A 21,009-nucleotide genomic window follows, 5' to 3' on the forward strand; every position below is an offset into this window, starting at 1 on the left:
AGATTTTGCTCTGAGAGAGCTTTTCTTGACATCCCCTTCTATCTACTTCAGATAAGATAAGATGAAATAAGGATTGAGTGAAATTTCTGCTGTGGGGACTGTAAAGTATTATTTGAGCATCAGTTAACAATTATGGCTTACCACAGAGGTGTCAGTGTTCCTTAATTTTTTAGCCCTCCTACAGTGATATTGCAGCCAATCCAAAGGTATTAAAATGGATGACAGAGCTTACCAAACTGCGGAAGCAAATTAAAGGTAGAAAATATATCATTTTTATAATATGTTTGCTTTAAACAGTACTTTTAATTCTCATTATTATAGTATTCTCAGTACATGAGAATTGTATGAATTAATAATTCTATGACATTAATTAATAGAATTATTATATTCTATGAGAAATACGGTTATAATTTTTGATAATTTTAAATCTGAGATGCTGTTTGGCAAAAATAAAAATTTCCTTTTGTTCTTTTATTAGTTATGGTCAAAGTTGTAGTACTATATTCTTCCATATGTCCCTCTGGTGTTTCTATTAGTAATATTCTTTTCAAAAGTGCCCTAGATTATATATTCATAGGTGATATTAAAAAGTTTATCTGAAAAACAGTTCAAATATTAAGCAGTTTTGGTTTTTGGTAGGTATTTCATTAAGAATTTTTGATGGGTATTTAAGACTATCATAATAAACTGTTTATGCTACAGAGACTCAAAATTATAAGTCTTCTTTAAATAAAAACTAGGTCTGTGTTACTGGGTATTGGCCCAGTATAGCAGCTGCTAAGTTATATTTACTTTATGGGTGTTTAATCAGCATGCTTTTTAGTAATTGTTAATACTTAAAAAATTATCTGTACCAACTATGGGCTTATAATCTGGAGCATCACATTTTGGTATGTTCATTTGAATTTATTCAACAAAATTTTTACTATCATTGAGTACCGAGTACTTGTAGACATCTGAGCCTATGTTGGTGGATAAGACTGTCCCTGTTGTCATTGAGTTTACATCCCTGTGGTTAAAGTAAGTTTCCTTACTCTTAGAATTTTCCCCTACAATTCTATTAAGCATTTCCTTATTTAATGCCAGTTTCCAACCATCTGTGAAAATCATTACCTTGAATGTGTTACTGATGGGTGTATTAAATTGACAAACATTAGTCTCTTAACTGATTTTCCAATTTTCTTGCGCTGTTATTGTCTCAAAGTTCTTTCTCTGCATAGCAGCCAGAATTATCTTTTTAAAAACTCTGTTAACTATCTTTAAAGCCCTCAGTGAGCTTCCCTTTTAAGTTAGAATAAATGCCTTACAATGGAGAGAAGTAGTGATCGTGTAGATCTGAGATTATATAGATCCTTAGCTGCCTCATTTCCTTGCCTACTGTGCCCTTAGCCCATTTTCTCACATTCCACTCTCATTCTCTGTTCCTTAAACATGTCATGCCTGGCTATTGCTTCAACTGGGGAGGAATGCTCTTCCCCTAAATCTTCTAAGCTCCGTTAGCTGCTCTTTCTTCCATGTTTACCTAGGATGTCCCCTTCTCAAAAAGTCCTTCTTCAGTCCATTAAATATTGTTGCTCTTTCCTAAAGTACATTCTTTTTAGCACTGTGACACCATCCTGTGTTCTCTTCTTTATAGCACTTAGCATTTTTTGAAATTATTTTATGAATCTGGTTACTTGGTTTTTGTTTTTACTTCCTTGAATATATGCTCCATGAGAACAGGGACCATGTTTCTTTGTTTACTAATGCTTACCAGAGAATCTTACTTTATGGTAAGGCTTTCTATGAATTATCATTGAAAGAATGAATGGTATAGCTTGCCTTATATAGAATTTCAGTATTTCATATAACCTTGAAATATCTGAGCCTGTGTGCTGTTAATGTTTACTTTCTTGTTATATATCTTGCTTATTACTCTTTTGCATCTTTAGCAAAATCATTATTACTGATCTGTCTGTCCTCTTGGTTCTGAAATGTAGATGCAAAACACAAAAGCTCTGATGGAGAATTTGTACCTCAGACACGCCCACGTAGTAACACTCTTCCAAAAAGCTTTGGCTCTTCTCTAGACCATGAAGATGAAGAGAATGAAGATGAATCCAGGGTCATTCAGAAGGAGAAGAAGCCATCTAAGGAAGCAACACTTGAACTTATTCTGAAAAGACTGAAAGAAAAACGTGTTGAACGGTGTCTTCCAGAAGATATCAAAGTAACTTTGAGCTATGCTTTTTGCCAGACTAGCCTTTAGAGTCCCTGAAACAAAATAATTACCCCAGTGGCATAGAGATGTGTGGGTAGTCTTATTGGCTTGAGTCTGCTCTCCCAAGTTTGTAGGTAAACAGCATGTTTTTATCTGCACCCCAGAAATGGCCAGTCTTTCTGGGAGTGAGTCACAACAGTAAAACTAAGGAGCACCTGGCTAGCTCAGTTGGAGAGCTTGCGACTCTCGATCTCAGGGTTGTGAGTTCTGAGCCCACGTTGGGTGTAGAGATTACTTAGAAATAAAATCTTAAAAAAAAAAAAAAGAAAAAGAAAAACTAGAATCTTGATCTGTTCATTTATATTGGAGACAGTTGGCAAGATGAATGTGTAAAGAGCCTAAACATAACTGAGCTTGACTTGGCCTTGTATCTTAATAGTTACATGTATTGAGCTCTTAGCTTTTGCCAGGCCCTGACTCATATTATTTGAATTCTGCCCCTGAGTCCCTTCAACCGTCCTATGACTTATATGGATATGATTATGTCCATTAAAATACTAAGACAGTGTGGTTGTTGTGAGGATTGAGTAAATGAATATTTTTGAAGAACCATTACTCAAAGCCTGTGCCTAGCGCAGTCCTGGTCAAAGCACTTGGCAACCCAAAATATTTATCAGATGAGGTTTGTTGGGAGAATACAGAGATGGTCTCATGTGAACTTTTGTGTAGGCATTGATGAACCCTGATGCTCATTCCTGTCTTGACAACAGAGTACACCTCTTTCATGATTTAAATATTGGGAGTGTTTGTCTCCCTTGAACAGGGCTGGATTCGAAATTTTAATCATTCCCTTCCCTCAGCTTTTCTTGTTTTTCAATTTTGTGTTGGATCAACCAACCTCCTTTCCCCTCTCTCCATCCCTTTTTCTAGAAATGATTTTGATCTGGGTTAGCTTTATTCAGATTCATTGTCCTAGGTTTAAGGTGCAGGCTTGAGGTTGAAATCACAGTGTTTTACAGTTCACCCCTATCTATCCTCTACTGGATGTACATAATCTAAAGTTATATTTGTTTTAGGAAGATACCATCCAGTGAATTTTTTTTTTTAACCTCTATTCCATATGGTGAGAAACAAGGCAGTATTATCTGATCTGGGGAATAAGTAGAGAGTTTATTTGGTCTAGATTCAAAAGGGTATTCTGTGGAACATTGGTTCATTGGGATGTTAAAAGGTGGTCCAGTGGAACAAAGTGGGAAGTAATTTGGGATGTCCTTCCTCCTCTGTAATTTAGAGTACTAAAAGGTAGGAGGTGAGTATTGGCAGTGTAAAGAAAGTGTCATAGGAAGGGAAACTGAGCTCATAGATTAGAAGTCTAGGTCACACATTGGCAGTGTTGTACTTTTTCAGGATCTTTCCACTATACTACTGCCAGATTTTCTTAGTTGTTTAGTAGAAATACTGGTTTATAGGACAAAAAGAATTTAAGTAACTTATCCAAGGTTACTAAGCTGGTATTCATAATTTGTTCAGATAAAATATAAGTACGCCACCAAAGAGAATGGATATCTATTTACTGGGAGACCAGATTTTACAGGAGACTGAAAACTGTTGTCTGTGAATTTGTAAGAAAAGGCTGTATTCTTGTTAGCCTAGGCTGGAGTGGTGATGGGCTGCCTTTTCGCCCTAATTATTTACATTGTGGGATTGAGGAAGATAATGATGGTGCCAATGAGAGTGTTTTGTTTTTTTTTCTTTTAAACTCTAGAAAATGACAAAAGATCATTTGATAGAAGAGAAAACTTCTCTCCAAAAAAGTCTTCTTTACTATGAAAGTCAACATGGAAGGCCGGTAAATGTCTCTCTTGCTAAAGAGATTTAATATTCTACCTTAAAAAAGAGCACAAATTTCTTTTGTGGCCCACATCTTCAGAGCTGGTTTGTAGAGCATTGTTTCCTGCATTTAGGAGATTGTCTATTTATTTAAGATAACTTCTTAAAAATTGGGAGAAAGTCATATTGCTTCATGTTTTGGACATTTAAAATTTCTGATGACTAGGTAATTTCCATTTGTCTTACTTTAGGTGACCAGAGAAGAGAGGCACATTGTGAAACCTCTCTATGAGAGATACAGACTTGTGAAACAGATGCTGACGAGAGCTAGCATCACTCCTGTTCTTGTGAGTAAAACACAGAAAGATTTCTCTAGTTCATTTTACCAAGACCGACCCTTTAAAAAATAGTATTGTGGTGGTATATTGGAGAAATAGACAGCTAAGGTAGCAAGAATTGTATTTGTAAGGTGAGGTTACTGCTTTTAAAAGAATAGGCAGTTAATAATCAGTGCCTGCCTACCATCTCCCAGGCACTTGTAAAAGCATTTTATGTATGTCATTAAATGAAGATGTCATTAAATCCTGACAAGTCACAACAGGTAGCAGATGATAGCCTCATTTCACAGATGATGACACTGGGGCTAAGGAGTGATATGTCCAGGCTCATCTACGTTGTGGAATTTAAAAACAAAAACAAGACATATTTCAGACCCTGGCATAGTTTCTTTCGATTTAAATTCTTGTGTTTGAAAACATAACAGTTTTGTGATGGCTGTCACGATAATTTAATTGCACAATGGAATAAACTGATTTTTTTTAAGTTCATCTTTTTTAATGAAGAAGTATCAAAATAATGCTTATTTACATTTGTGTACATTTTTAGAGAAAAATGAAAACTAATTCTTAGGTGCAAATTAAGTGTTGTCTCCAAATTAACCAGTAGATAGTAGGACTCTAGATTTCTCTCAGGCTCAAATAGAAAACAGCATGTAGCCCGTTCTGAGTCATTTTGTAGGTATTAATTCACTGGAGGTTCGCTTAGGCATGCAAGGTCATTTTTAAATTGACAGCCACTGGGATGCCTGAGTGGCTCAGTTGTTAAGCAGCTGCCTCTTGATTTCAGCTCAAGTCATGATCTCAGGGTCCTGGGATCAAGCCCCACTTCAGGCTCTGCACTTAGCTTCAGGATTCTCTTTTCCTCTGCCTCTCCACCCCCACTTGCTTGCTTGTGCTCTCTCTCTAAAATAAATAAATTAAAAAAAAAAAAAATTGGGCAGGGGGACCTGGGTGGCTCAGTCGTTGGGCATCTGCCTTCGGCTCAGGTCATGATCCCGGGGTCCTGGGATCGAGCCCCGCATCGGGCTCCCTGCTTGGCGGGAAGCCTGCTTCTCCCTCTCCCATTCCCCCTGCTTGTGTTCCCTCTCTTGCTGTGTCTCTCGCTGTCAAATAAATAAATGAAATCTTTTTTTTTTAAAAATATTTTATTTATTTATTTGAGAGAGAGAATGAGAGAGAGAGAGCACAAGAGGGGGGAGGGTCAGAGGGAGAAGCAGACTCCCTGCTAAGCAGGGAGCCCGATGTAGGACTCGATCCTGGGACTCCAGGATCATGACCTGAGCTGAAGGCAGTCGCTTAACCAACTGAGCCACCCAGGCGCCCCAATAAATGAAATCTTTAAAAATATATATATATATATATATAAAAATTGGGCAAAGGATTTGATACACATTTCTCCAGAGAAGATATATAAATGGCCATTAAATATATGAAAAGATGATCAACAACATGAGTTATTAGGAAATGCAAATAAAAACCACATTCAGGGGCGCCTGGGTGGCTCAGTTGGTTAAGCGACTGCCTTCGGCTCAGGTCATGATCCTGGAGTCCCTGGATCGAGTCCCGCATCGGGCTCCCTGCTCAGCGAGGAGCCTGCTTCTCCCTCTAACCCTCCCCCCTCTCAAGTACTCTCTCTCTCATTCTCGCGCTTTCAAATAAATAAATAAATCTTAAAAAAAAAAAACAAAACATTCAGATACCACTTTATATCCACTAGGATAGCTTTAATGAGAAAAGATAACAGTGTTGACAGGATGTGGAGAAATTGGAATGCTTACATTACACGCTGCTGATGAATGTAAAATGGTGCAGCCGCTTTGATAAATAGTTTGACGGTTCCTCAAAGGATTAAACATAGGGTTCTCATCTGACCTTGCAGTTCTCCTCCTAGGTATATGCCTGAGAGAACTGAAAACATGTTTACATGAAAACTTACAAATATTCATAGCAGCATCATTCATAATGGCTAAAAAGTAGAAAAAACCCCAAATGTGCAGCAACTGATGGATAAACAAAATGTGGTATATTCATATAATGGAATATTAGCCTTAAGAAAGGAATGAAGGTACCAATATATGCTACAACATGGGTAAACCTTAAAAACATGCTAAGCGAGAGAAGCAAAATATAAAAGGCCACATATTGTATGATTCCATTTATGAAATACCTAGAATAGACCAGCCCATTAAGACAGAGTAGATTAGTTGGCCAAGGGGTAGGGGGAGAGGGCAAATGAGTTAATAGCTAATAAGTACAGAGTTTCTTTTGGGGTGATGAGCTATTTTGGAATTAGAGGTGATGGTTGCACAACTTTGTAAATATACTAAAAACCGCTAAATTGTACACTTTAAAGGAGTGAACTATATGGTTTTTTTAAAAAGGAGTTTAAAGGTGTCCTGAGACTAAAAAAGTTGACAGCTCTTGTTAAAAAGAAAAATGTTCCGAATAAAATTACATGTAATACTTTATTTTTTATTCATTGAATGAGCTCTTTTAGACTATCCAGACATAAATGATCATTTAGCATTCGTGTGCATACATAACAAGAAAACATAAGCAAAAATGAATTTACTAAGGAATTCCTAAAAAATTTTAAATGGTATGGTTAAGATTTTGAAAATGAAGTTTAGTAGCTGTTCCATAGTGAATGAAGCTTTCTTTGAATGCTTTAAATAAAGCAGAAACCATGTTGATTGTTACAGGGATCTCCATCTTCCAAGCGAAGGGGTCAGATGTTACAACCAATCATAGAAGGAGAAACTGCCCATTTTTTTGAAGAAATCAAGGTAATCCTTAAGAGAAATCATTCTCTGAAAGAAAAAGTTGAGAGTCATGGCCTATTTGATTCCTGTTTGGTATCTTTTTAGGAAGAAGAAGAAGATGGTGTTACCCTGTCCTCTGAGCTAACTGATATCTTGAAAACTGCTGTACAGGCACAGTCTTCATTGGAAAACTCTGAATCTGATGTTGAAGAAAATCAAGAAAAACTGGCTCTGGATCTTCGATTGTCAAGTACTCGAGCAGCTTCTATGTATGTATGCTGGTTTGTGGTTTTTTTTTTTTTTTTTAATCTATTTGTGTAATGAAATTTACATGCTGAGAAGTTCAGTGTTAAATAATCAAGCACTTGGAGGGAATTAATATGTGCTCAAGAGATACACCTTTCTTAAAGGGTGTGATTTACAAATGTTGTCATTCACATTTTCTTTATTAAACATTAGTGTGTTTTAAAAATTAAAGAAACTAAAATCCGACATTTGTTTCGTAACAGAATGCTGGAACCAGCTGAGAGTTACGTTTATTCTCTATCAGCTTCTTTCCCTGATAACGGTGTATGATGGTGGTCTTCAGCCCTGGCTTCACTTTTTTTTTTTAAAGTATAATTAACATATAGTGTTATATTAGTTTCAGGTATACAGCATTGTTGATTCAACAATTCTATATATTACTCATTGCTCACCACAATAAATGTAGTCACATACAATGTTACTACAGTATTATTGACTATATTCCCTGTGCTGTACTTTTCACCTCTGTGACTTCTTTACTTTATAACTGGAAGTTTGTGCCTCTTTATCCCTTTCACTTATTTTACCTAGCCCCCCATCCAGCTCCCTCCCTCACAGCCACCCAGTGTGTTCCCTGTTTTAATGAGACTGTTTGTTTTGTTTTCTGAATTCCACATGTAAGTGAAATCATACAGATTTTTTTTCTCTCTGGCTTAAATCATTTACCACTATACCCTCTAGGTTCATCCATGTTGTTGGAAATGGCAAGATTTCATTTTTTTTTTTATGGCCAAGTAATATTCCATAATTGTGTGTGTGTGTATGTGACACCACATCTTCTTTATCCATTCATCTGTTGATGGACACTTGGGCTGCTTCCATATCTTGGCTGTTGTAAATAATGATGCAGTAAACATAGGGGTACATATATCTTTTCGAATTAATGTTTTTGTTTTCTTTGGGTAGATACCCAGTAGTGGAAATACTGGATCATATGGTTTTTAATTTTTTGAGCCACCTCCATATTGTTTTCCACAGTAGCCTTGGCTTCACTTTAAGGTCACCTGGGGAAACCGCCCCCCCCCCCAATACTGATGTAGAGCCCTACCTGTAGCTATTGGTACATTTAGTTGGTCTGGGCTGCAGATTAGGCATTGGTAGATTCTAAATGCTCCCCAGCTGACTTTAGTTTGCAGCCAGGGTTTGAACCCCTGCTAAGAACCACAGTGCTCTTTCAGTAATGTTTTCTTCCCATTTAAATTTTAGGCCTGAATTACTGGAACAACTTTGGAAAGCCAGAGCTGAAAAAAAGAAACTACGCAAAACGTTACGGGAATTTGAAGAAGCATTTTATCAAAAGAATGGAAGGTTTGTTGAACATCACAAAATTAAGTCTTCTTTCTCCTTGAACTTACAGGTGCCCATATGCTAAATTAAAGGAATGTATAGGAGTAGAAATAAATTGTGCATGTAAGGATATTACCATTGAAAATAAAAGTAGAAAACATACCTTTTAGTTTGAAGGCCTGTAATCTATTAACGGCAAGAAAAAGTCAGAGGTAGAATAAGCAACATCTGATAGAATATTTCAGAGTTGTCCTAGGAGGCTTGGTTGAGTGGCAGTTACATTGTGTTTTTGAATTCTACATTCTCATCTTTTTGGAAGTGTTTTGTGAAATAAGATGTTTTATTTTTATTTTTAATTCTTTTTAAAGATTTATTTATTTTAGAGAGAGAGAAGGGGGAGGGGCAGAGGGAGGGAGAGAGACTCTCAAGCAGACTCCCTGCTGAGCATGGAGCCCAATGTGGGGCTCCATCTCACGACCCTGAGATCATGACCTGAGCTGAAATCAAGAGTCGGATGCTTAACTGACTGAGCCACCCAGGCGCCCCTGTTTTTCCTTTTAGAAAGGGTCCTGTAACATGACTGGTATTCTCAGTGTGGATTCTTAAGACTGAGACTGTTGCTGCTTGGGCTGCATGTTGGGCCATTCCCATTTCTAACATGTAATGGTGCCAATCAACAGTGGGCTTCTAGGATACAGTATGGCATATGCTTTTATCTAACTGAGACACAGGTGACCCAGTGGAACTCTTTTAAAAGTAACACCTTTTTTTTTTGTTTGTTTGTTAAAGGAAAATACATTCTAATTCAGATGGTGGCCAGAAATGAGCATTATCTCAGGCCTCAGAAAAGTTTTTCCATATATGTAACTGGGTAGTCTTACCAAGCCAGTAGCTATATTACAAATTCCAAAATGTGTTTACTTTGAGAGTCTTCTATATAGTTGGCAAAATGGTTAAAAAAAACCCTAAGTGTAAGAATGCATTTTTCAAGTACCTTCTAAATGTATGAAATGACTGGTTGTAACCCTCTGGCACTTAATATACACTCACAGACCTGACAGAGTCTAGCACTGCATGTCTTACTAAAATGTTTGGTTACTTCCTAGTTTTCTGCAATGATCATTGTTAAGTATAGCATTATTTAATCTGTCAATAGAGAAATTCATCAAAAATAGAAGTATTTTAGGAATGTTCTTGGGGATGGGGGGAACTAGTCCAGTAATCTTTTTTCTTGCAGAGGAATTTTTTATTTGAATTTATATTTGGTAACCTTGTGTCTCACATTAGGACATCTTCTGGGACTTTATTTTTCAGATGATCTCTAGAATATTACAGATTTTATTTTCTACCCTAGGAATGCCCAGAAAGAGGATCGTGTTCCAGTGCTTGAGGAGTACAAGGAGTACAAGAAAATTAAAGCCAAACTCAGGCTTCTTGAAGTTCTTATCAGCAAACAAGATTCTTCAAAATCCATATAAAAATATGCTCCTTGAAAACATCATAAAAATCAGTTGTATTCCCTGAAGCTGTCATCGTGTGTACTTGGCTGGTACTTGAGTTCATTTTGTCAGGCACTCCGAGAGTATCATTTTGTACTTGGTTGTGGTGCCACTAGAGAAAGACGGGAGGGTAAGTAGACCCTCTCTAGGGAGCGTGGTGTTCCATATTAACCACAGACTGTCCTCTCCACCTTTAGCAAACATCCAGTTTTCTTCATTGTTTTGTACTACAGATACATCCTGTTAGCAAAAGACTAGTACTTTATTCTTTCAACTTCAAGAACTTTGGAGATACAAGCTTTTTGTTATCACCAACTTTATTTTTATTATTATTTTTTTAATTACTGAAGAAAATTGAGAGGAACATCTTCACATTGAATTCTTCAGTTGCCTTTTTCTTACAGAATGACTGAAAATTTGAAAGAAAAGCCTATAAATGTGCACATATGCAACTATGTCCTATGTTTTCTTAGAAAACCAAAATCAACTGAAATTTCAAGTCCTACTGTGGAACACATTTCTGTTTAATTTCCAAAGTGACACTTTCTCACAGGTAGTATGTTAGAAAAATTTTGCAATTCAGTGGTCACACAGCTCCTGGATGAAGATAACAGAGGGTAGACCAAAAAGTGACCTTGTTTATTAGTATAGTGAAAACACACACCACACATCATACACAGAACTGAATCATATCACATGCTGCCTACGGGACATAAGTTACTGTTTGTTTCCTCAGTTACTGTTTATTAGCTGGTGATGATGTGGTTTGTCTGGATCAGATCCTGTATTTTTTCCCCCTACCCACCTCCAGATAATGTGAGAAAATAGCCATGTCTATGTAGGAACACTGATGGTGCTCAGATTTGTGTGTTCAGTCAGATGGGCCTAAGTTGGCAAAAGAATCATTACGCCTGAATTAAATCTTTTCTTCACAAGGGCTATACCACTGCACTTTTACGTGTACCTTCTGGGGGTTGCATCATTTTTTTTTTTTTAAATCAGCAAAATCCATAAAGAAAACATCCTCTAACAGGAGCCCTTTTCCTCAGTCACATGCTGTTTAAAGCAGTTGTGTGGTGGTATGCCCCTTGTCATATAATCTAAGCTTATCTTTTATTCTTTGGCTTTGCATGGCTTTTCTTCAAGTACTCTTCCGGTATCATTCTGCTAATCATTTTCACAGATTGGTGACTTTATTTGAGCTAAGAATATAGTCAATAACAGCATATTCTGGTCAGGCTTAATGTAAGTGTTAATTTTTTTCCTGGTGCTTTTTTGGATTGATGAGTGTCTCACTTTGTGCCCATGTTTTGCATGCATTGATTCATGCATGGTTTTCTTAACTAGCTGATATTAACAGTTCCATATAAAAATGGGACTTCTGCAACATTCTTTAACCAAGTGAGGGAAGCATGAACCTCAGACTTCTGGCACTATTACATAGTAAGCACATGAAGTAGCTTGATAATAAGTAGTGTTTCTAGGATTTCACATTTCACCTGTGTGTGCAATGCCTTTTTTGGGGGGAGGGAATGTTCATTGGTGGTGAACATGTAGTTGGGGAATAAAGCACTAAATCCAGCCCTTCTTGTGTGGTTTCCTTTTGATACGGCTAGGTTATTCATAATGTATACCTAGAAAAATGAAATTGAAAATGCCAAAAGAAGTAACACTTTGATTTGAATGCAGCATGCAGTGTGCATTTAATTTCTTTCAGTCTCCAGATGGGAGGGAGTATATCCAAACATCTAATTTAATGTGCACTGTATATTGTTTTATATGAATGTTTTATATACCACATGCAAAAATGTCCATATGCACTATTTAAATGTTTTAAATAATATATTCCTTCTTTATAATGCTAAATCTATATGAGTACCATATTTTTATAAGTCAGTGGCCTGACTGGTTTCATTTTAGAATTAACAGCTGCTTCATGGTGTTGGTTACTCACTGTTCATGTTTGGCTGCAGGTAGAATAGATACAAGTGGCATGGCAGCACTTAGCACGCTGTGACAGTACTGTGTGTCAGAGTTGAGCAGTAGGCGGTAGAATTAGGCAGTCTGTGATAGTTTTACTTTGGTACAAGTAAAAACTGTATATCTATATACAAATAATATATAGATATATATGACCACCAATATAATTGCATTGCTGTGTCTGGCACTTCATTGTATAGACTTTTGTAATAAAATAACTTGAATGTTCCAAGTCAATATAAATGTTTTTTGTTTTGTTTTCACTAGATACTCGAAAAGAAAAAGACCTTAAGTGTTTCCTTGCCTTAATGTTCTTAGGCTTTGTTTGAGTTACCTCAATGAGGGACCATGTTGGGGGACAACAGGGTTGCTAAACCACTTGGCTGGCTACAGCTCTGGGGATTGGTAAGACAAGGAAAGGCCATGTTGTTGATTGCCTTGTGGGAATGTAGGGAGAAGATGCAGGAGAACAGTCAGCATTCCTTGTTGCAGTGAATTATCCTACTAAGCAAACTTGAGGTACTGTTTTCTGAGAGAAGAGGTTGGCCTCAGGGAGGCGGGTAGATTTAAAATCTATTGAGCATCAATGTGGAAGTTGAGTACTATGGTCAGATGATGGTGTTTGTGCCAAGAGAACATATGGCTCTTCTAGGAGGGCTTATGTAACCCACTAAAGAAATTAAAAGAGTTACTACTACACACAACTTTCCAACCACCCAGACAGGGCTTTTGCAGTGCCCTCATTCCTACTTCTCATACATTAAGTTGACTTCTCATAACCCTGATACTCCTACCTTGCTCTTTGTTTTTTAAAGTATATTTTGCTTTTAGATTGGTGAGGAAACACTTTAAGGAAACTTTAAATGTGTTACTTTAGGAACTTTTTAGATGAATTTCCAGTTTGAAAATATTAGTGAAATTTCTGTAGATGATTGGGAAGTTTGTTCTTCTACATTTTAGCTTTTTCTAGGTGACCTCAAACTGGAAAGAATGGAGGTGAGATTATTTTATTTGGGGTCTTATATAATGGTTTTCCAAAATCCTAAGTATTTATTAATTTATCTATGGCCAGAAGAAGTTAGAACATGGTATATGATGAAAGCACCAACAGTTTTTATACTCTAGGTAGCACTGAGAAAACTGACTTTACCTACTTAGTGACCTATTAAAGACCTTCCCCATGAACCATAAGCAGCATTATTTTGTACTTTATCTTCACATTGCTAGAATTTAATAAATGTCATAAAATCCTTTATGTGTAACTGCGTGTATACTCTGGATGCGTGCTGTAATACACATGGATTGTACAGTAGGTCCCATTCAGGGGCACTTAATTTCTGGAAATCTTTTGAGATTATCATTGACTGACGATAGTTTGCTGATAGGTGGTGTAGTGTTTTCAAAGTGTACCTGTAATGGGGACATGTTTAGGAAATAATTCAGTACAAGGATAAATCTTTGTTAGAAATACTCAATGATCGTATCATAGGTTCTCACCTGCACGTCTCTCAAGGTTGTAGAGTTGAAATCTTTCTCATCACTCGGTTTAGTTTTAGACTGACATAGTGTAATTCTTTCTCCAGCTCCACGGCATATAAAAAGAGTCTAGAGGATAATTTAGAAGGAAGCAGAGAATGAGTAACATACCTTTGTGCATAAAGAGTCAGCAGATTATTAGTACCTATTGTTAAGTACTTGGGAGTGGGAAGATAGTATTTTAAGCTTCTAAAACATGCCTAGTGTGGCCAAGTTTGGATCTTATAATCTAAAACTGGAGAACAGTGTTTGCTGCTATGCATATCAAATATAAATTGGCAGTTCCTATTTGGAGATGTAAGGATAAAAGCAATTGGTTCCACTCTCACCTTACATTTAAACAAATAGAGTCTTGTGCTTTCTGTTTAATTTCAAAGTTGGGTTAAAAAGATGACCATATTCAACAGAATAAGGTCTGGTTTCAGGAAAATAATGGAACTCATGGCCCCGGTCCCCATATCATGATATCCCACAGTGCCCTGGTTAGAACACATACTTACTCTCGAAATTCCTGTTGAGTAACAGGCTGGTAGTCATCTTGAATTTCTGCAGAATAATACTTTTTCTCAAGCCTCTCTTTCCACTTTTTCATCTGCTTTGCACTTTGAATCTCCTGTCAAGTCACAGGACAAGCATCGTTGGCACTCGAGCATCATGGGGTTGAAAATCTTAAACTAGTCTCTCCAGGGCTGTGGTTTTGAGCCCCACTGGAGTTTTGCCCTTCCTGGCTTTAAGATCTATGCATCAGCAGATTCATTTGAGAGGACTTGGTGTTAGAACTGCTCACCAGAGTTAGGGGTTTTTTAAATTAAAAATCATCAGCTTATTCTCGTTTCACTGCCATCTTCCCCTCTGCCTCTCCAGCTGAATTTCTTACATTCTCTGTTCTTCACTAGGCTAAAGCTGAGCTTTTCTTTTCTGTACTTCTGTTGTGTAATGAAGCAGATGTACTTCAAGTACATCTGTGGGTATTTGCCCTCCCAGCTGCTTCAAAGCCAGACCACTGCAGTCTTACCTAACAGTCCCTGGTCCCCTTTTCAGGATTACTGCATCAATGTGTGCACTCCAATCTGCCCACAGACCCCAAAATAAGTTCCTCATAACAGAAAATTGTTGCTACGTTTGTCTCTGCTCCTAAAGAGTCCTTCCTGTGTTTTGTCCTCACTACCACCCGCTTCCCCTTTTAGTGTCCAAATAACTTTTTCCCAACTTTAGAAAAAATGCACTCTTACGTAATGTAGAAAATAGGGACAGCACTTAAAAAAAAAAAAAAAAAAAAAAAAAAAAAAAAAAAAAACTGGGTGACTGAGTCGGTTAAGCATCTGCCTTCTGCTCAGGTCATGATTCCAGGGTCCTGGGATCGAGTCCCGCATTGGGCTCCTTGCTCAGTTGGGGAGCCTGCTTCTGCTTCTCCCTCTGCCAGCCACTCCCCCTGCTTGTGCTCTCTCTCTCAAATAAGTAAATAAATAAATATACCTTTAAAAAAAAAAAAGATTTTGCATCTGATATGATCCAAAGTCTTTTTTTCTTTTTTTTTAAGATTTTATTTATTTATTTGACAGAGGCACAGCGAGAGAGGGAACACAAGCAGGGGGGTGGGAGAGGGAGAAGCCGGCTTCCAGCAGAGCAGGGAGCCCAATGCAGGGCTCGATCCCAGGACCCCGGGATCATGACCTGAGCCGAAGGCAGACGCTTAACGACTGAGCCACCCAGGCGCCCCCTGAGCCACCCAGGCGCCCCAGATCCAAAGTCTTCTCAGTAAATCAGTATGATACTGCCCTGCTCCAGCAATGATTTGAAGTACCAAAGTTGATCCCTTTATGAGAATTCTGATTACTTTGCCCAGAGGGGATGGTGATGCCTAAGTTTGTACACTGTTTACTTGATAAATGTGTGCTGTTCTGGTCAGAGAAACTATCAGACGTTGTCTGCTTTTAAACCAACATAGCATAAGTAGGAAAGGATGGCTTTCAATCTTGCTATAGCAGTTTTATTTTGGCCACATTATAGCATTCACATTTTGACATATTCACTTACACTTTTAATATGGTGTTAAAGTGGTAGGCCATGCAATATTTGTAAATGACCAGGCCTGTAATAATATGGATGTGGTAGTAGTATGGGTTAAGACTGCCTAGTAAACTTGACTCATCCTTCAAAAAAACCCATCTCAACCATCACTACTTCTTGAAGCCTGCCTTGACGTTCACAGGAAAGTGGCGTCTTTCCTCACAAGCAGAGTGGCAATTCTGGGGGCATTTTCTCCAAGTTTCAAGGTTCTAATCGCCTCACCTCTTCCCTGTAGATGGTAGCTGTCACTTACTGTTGTCCCTGCATTCATTTAGTGTTCAACACTGGCTCTTCTAGTCCTCTAATACCTCAGGAAGGAATTCTCTGTAGTAAATGCCCTCTTTTTTGACTGCCTTGTGTGTGTTTGTTTTTCTGACTGGACTAACGAGTATTTGGTAGCAGGGGAACTCCAAAGAATCAGACCTTCATAGATGATGTGCTTCCACCAAGGGACATGATATCTGACTATAAGAATAAGAGACTATCACCTGGCCATTTGGGATTCCTCAGGCTACTGAACCAGCAAGCAAAGAAGTGGGTACTCAATGGACTGAGTACCAAGGGGAAATTGGTTGCTGCTACAAAACAGGTGCAGATGGGGCGCCTGGGTGGCTCAGTCGTTAAGCGTCTGCCTTCGGCTCAGGTCATGATCCCGGGATCCTGGGATCGAGCCCCGCATCAGGCTCCCTGCTCAGTGGGAAGCCTGCTTCTCCCTCTCCCTCTCCCCCTGCTTGTGTTCCCTCTCTCGCTGTGTCTCTGTCTGTCAAATAAATAAAAAAAAAAAAAAAAAAAAAAAAACAGGTGCAGAGAGGGCTATATTTGGAACCCAGGGAATTCTCTGGGGTATGCCTGTTTTATGTCCAAAAATAAACTTTGTAGTTTAGGGATGCCTAGTTGGTGTAGTCAGTATGAGCATGCAACTCTTGATCTCGGGGTTGTGAGTTCAGGCCCTGTGTGGTGGGTAGAGTTTACTAAAAAAAACAAACTTTGTAGTTTAAACATTAAGTTCTTAAGGAATTGTGATATCATTAGGAAAGGTCTTAACATCACCCAGAGATAGAATTATTCTTGGGACTTTGCTTCTCCCTTTTGGGGGAGAGGATAAAAGTGCCTTCATTTGTATAAAGGATAGTTCCACCTTATTGGAGGGAACCATGAAAAATAGTTAATGTCATTATATGCAAGTTGTATGTGTATACTAAATATACACATGTGTGTATATTTACATATGTATATACTAAATAGCCAAAAGGGTCACCTGGACCTACTATTTAGCTGATTTCTCTCAACTCAAAATTTACCCTTTTATGCTCTCTGGTGCTAGGTCTCAGGTTTTACAAACCTCATTCCCCAGACTCTTGCTGCTGGCTTGTTGGGTTCTGCCTTCGTGAAGGATGGTGGGGTGAAGGATCTGGGTTTTTATCTGTCAGCATTGCTTCTGCTGATGGTAGTCCCCTCCAGCAGCCGGGGCTGGCTCCTGGCTGCAGCATGCCAGAGCCCGTCGGCACACCCAGAACCAGGCTCACCATACTCCCTCAGAAACAGTAACAGCAGGAGTGGGATGGGGGTTACCTCAGAGGTCTGAACAATAGCTCTGTAGGCTCCTTCTCTAAGAGGAGGTTCAGATAACTTCACCTTTTGTAACCTTAGCCTTGGGAGTGGTAGCATCTTCCTAGAGTATGAGTTGCGTCAGTGTTTTTACTTTTTCTGCCTTCCAGGACCCATGTAACCAGTTCCCTGTAGTAAATTTTTTCTGTTTAAAATATATAATGTGGGGACACCTGGGTGGCTCAGTCAGTTAAGCTGTCTTCAGCTCAGGTCATGATTCCAGGGTCTGGGGTTCGAGTCCCGCATCAGGCTCTCTGCTCAGCGGGAAGCCTGCTTCTCCCTCTCACACCCCCTTTGTGCTCTCTCTATCAAATAAATAAATAAAATCTTAAAAAAGAAAAAAAAATAAAAATATATATAATGTGTACTCCATTTTCCTGATTAGGTCCTGACTGAAAGTATATATTCATATTTGATCAAGTGTATTTTGTGTCTTTAAGGCATGCTTTAATTTTCCTTATCTTGGTTTTAAATACTTTTTATTAAAAAATCTTGGGCATTTTCTGCTTTGTTGCTATTAGAGAGTATTATGTTATAATTTTTAATGAACTGGTTGGTGTTTGCATATATGACATAACTATGTAAATTATTTTTTTATTATTGCTATATTGAATTCTGGTACTTGCATACCTAGGAAACATGCATACCGATTTGCATAAGGAAACTTAAGAGAATCATATGTCAAGTAAAGGTAGTTTATATCTCTTCTCTCCCAATTCTTACACTTCGAATTTATTTTTCTTACTTAATTGTTTTTGGCTGATTCCTCCAGTACATCCTTTCTTGTTCCTGACATGTCCAGTGTTTCCCTGTTAAGTAAGGTGCTAGCTTAGGCGTGAGATTAAGTATGTTTTTACCATATCAAGGAAGTGTCCATTGATTTCTGTTTTTTGTTGTTTTTTTGTCCCCCTAAGACTGGATGCTGAATCTTATCAAATACCCAGCATCTGTGGAAAATGATCATGCAACTTTCCTTTTGGATCTATTAATAGAATGAATTTTGTTAATTAGTTGATTACCAATTTTAAACCGTCTTTCCATTCTTAGAATAAACCCTATTGAATCATGATATATTACTGTGTTCTGTTAGGTTCTGTTGCTAATATTTTATTTAGGATTTTTGATCAAAATTTGTAAGTGGTATGTGTATGTGTGTGTGTATATATATTGTTATTTTATATGTGTGTGTATGTGTATATATATAGTGTGTGTATATGTATATATAGTCACTTTACATAATGACTATATAGCCATTTTATAAAAATAATTTGGAAGCTTTCCATTTTCTCTTTTTTTCTGGAACAGCTTAAATAGATTGAAACTATTTGTTCCTTACAAATCTGATAAAATTCCTTTGTGAAGCCATCTGGGCCTGATTTATTTTTCAGGTAGCTCTGATGACTTCATAATATTCTACAGAGTGGATTTGTTTAGTCTTTGTAAGCTCTATTCTGGGTTCAGTTTTGGTAAATTTATTTTCAGAGAAAAATTACCCACTGCATTCAGTTTTTCAAATGTTATTTGCAAAGAGTTATACAAAAAAGTCTCTTAGTGATTTTTTCAGGTGTACAACATAATGATTTCATCTATGTATATATTGTGAAATGGTCACTATAGTAAGTGTAGTTAATAGTTAACATCCATCACTACAGTTATAGATTTTTTTCTTGTGATTGGAACTTAGTAACTTTCAAATATACAATATGGTATTATTAATTGTAGTCATCATGCTATACATGCATCCCCAGAACTTATTTTATAATTGGAAGTTTGTACCTTTTGACCACCTTCACCCATTTTACCAACTCCCACCCTTCCCCCTCTTGAACCACCAATCTGTTCTCTGTATTTAGGAGTTCAGTTTTTTGTTTTGTTTTTTGTTGTTTTTCGATTCGACAGATGAGATCATACAGTACTTGTCTTTCTCTAACTTATTTCACTTAAAATAATTCTCTCAAGGTATATCCATATTGTTGCAAGTTGGCAGCATTTCCTTTTTTTTTAAATGCTGAGGTTTTTTGTTTTTTTTTAAATTTATTTGAGAGAGAGAGAGCACAGGAGGGGGTAGGGTCAGAGGGAGAAGCAGACTCCCCGCTGAGCAGGGAGCCTGATGCGGGACTCGATCCCGGTACTCCGGGATCATGACCTGAGCCGAAGGCAGTCGCTTAACCAACTGAGCCACCCAGGCACTCTCCTTTTTTTTTTTTTTTTTTTTTTTAAATGGCTGAGTAGTATTCCTTTGTACATATATCCATTTCTTTATCCATTCATTCATTGATGGACGCTTAGGTTATTTCCACGTCTTGGCTATTCTAAATAATGCTGCAATGAACACGGTGTGGATATCTTTTAGAATTAAGTGTTTTTTTTTTTTTTTAAAGATTTTATTTATTTATTTGACAGAGAGAGAGACAGCGAGAGAGGGAACACAAGCAGGGAGAGTGGGAGAGGGAGAAGCCAGCTTCCCGCTGAGCAAGGAGCCAGATGTGGGACTCGATCCCAGGACCCTGGGATCATGACCTGAGCCGAAGGCAGACGCTTAACCATCTGAGCCACCCAGGCGCCCCAAGAATTAAGTGTTTTTATTCCCTTCAGATAAATACCCAGAATTGGAATTACTGGTAATTATATGTTCTAGTTTTAATTTTTTGAGGAACCTCCATATTGTTTTCCACAGTGGCTGCACCAGTTTTCATTCCCACCCACAGTGCACAAGAGTTCCCTTTTCTCCACATCCTTGTCAATACTTGATATCTCTTGTCTTTTTGATGACAGACATTTTGACTAGTGTGAGGTGATAGCTCATTGCGGTTTTGATTTGCATTTCCCTGATGATTAGGAATGTTGAGCACCTTTTCATGTACCTGTTGACCACCTCTATGTCTTCTTTGGACAAATGTCTATTCAGATCCTCTGCTCATTTTCCAGTTGGATTGTTTTCAGTTTGTTATTGAGTTGTATGAGTTCTTTTTATATTTTGGATATTAACTCCTTATCAGATATATAATTTGCAAATATTTTCTTCTATGCAGTAGGTTGCCTTTTCATTTTGTTAATTGTTTCCTTTGCTGCCCAGAGGCTTTTTAGCTTGCTCTAGTCCACCTTGTTTTGTTTTTGCCTTTGCTGTCTTTGTTTTTGGTGTCAGATCCAAAAAATCATCACTGAGACTGATGACAAGGAACTTACTGCCTACATTGTCTTCTAAGAGTTTTATGGTTTCGTGTCTTAACGTTCAAGTCTTTAATCCATTTTGTGCTAATTTTATTTAAATTTCATGTAAGATATTGGTCCAGTTTTGCTCTTTTGCATGTGCCTGTCTAGTTTCCCCAGCACCATTTATTGAAGAGATTGTCCCTCCCCCATTGTATAGTCTTGGCGCTTTTGTCATAAATTAATTGGTCATATATGCGAGGGTTTATTTCTGGACTCTCTATTTTATTCCATTGGTTTTTGTGTCTCTTCTTATGCAAATACCAGAATATTTAGATTGCCAAAGCTCTGGGTTTTTTGTTTTTTTTTTTTTTCTTGTTTTCTAGAGAAAATGCGCAAGCAAGGGCGAGAGAGGAGCAGAGGGAGAAGGAGAGAGAGAATAT

The 21,009-nt window shown here is 37.7% G+C and overlaps 2 protein-coding genes across 9 annotated transcripts in view; one reads left to right on the top strand and one right to left on the bottom strand.

The window, feature by feature from the left end:
• The window catches only part of FAM13B (family with sequence similarity 13 member B), a 144,551-nt gene extending 132,121 nt beyond the window's left edge, over window positions 1-12,430 (top strand). For all 5 annotated transcript variants that reach the window (XM_032425107.1, XM_032425106.1, XM_032425108.1 and 2 more), the window contains 8 exons: window positions 174-255; window positions 1,980-2,209; window positions 3,966-4,049; window positions 4,282-4,377; window positions 7,071-7,154; window positions 7,236-7,399; window positions 8,643-8,744; window positions 10,078-12,430. In XM_032425107.1, coding sequence (XP_032280998.1) covers window positions 174-255; window positions 1,980-2,209; window positions 3,966-4,049; window positions 4,282-4,377; window positions 7,071-7,154; window positions 7,236-7,399; window positions 8,643-8,744; window positions 10,078-10,201 — 966 coding nt within the window. In that variant the 3' untranslated portion in view covers window positions 10,202-12,430. The remainder of the gene's footprint in view (window positions 1-173; window positions 256-1,979; window positions 2,210-3,965; window positions 4,050-4,281; window positions 4,378-7,070; window positions 7,155-7,235; window positions 7,400-8,642; window positions 8,745-10,077) is intronic.
• The window catches only part of PKD2L2 (polycystin 2 like 2, transient receptor potential cation channel), a 48,241-nt gene continuing 37,514 nt past the window's right edge, over window positions 10,283-21,009 (bottom strand). For 3 of the 4 annotated variants that reach the window (XM_032425115.1, XM_032425112.1, XM_032425114.1), the window contains 2 exons: window positions 14,239-14,351; window positions 12,529-13,807 (listed from right to left, as the gene is read on the bottom strand). In XM_032425115.1, coding sequence (XP_032281006.1) covers window positions 13,711-13,807; window positions 14,239-14,351 — 210 coding nt within the window. In that variant the 3' untranslated portion in view covers window positions 12,529-13,710. Of the gene's footprint in view, window positions 10,335-12,528; window positions 13,808-14,238; window positions 14,352-21,009 lie in introns of those variants that run through there. The other variant, XM_032425113.1, reaches the window with a different exon arrangement.

The sequence above is a fragment of the Phoca vitulina genome, unplaced genomic scaffold (assembly GCF_004348235.1).
Source record: "Phoca vitulina isolate PV1807 unplaced genomic scaffold, GSC_HSeal_1.0 scaffold32, whole genome shotgun sequence".
Lineage (NCBI taxonomy): Eukaryota > Metazoa > Chordata > Mammalia > Carnivora > Phocidae > Phoca > Phoca vitulina.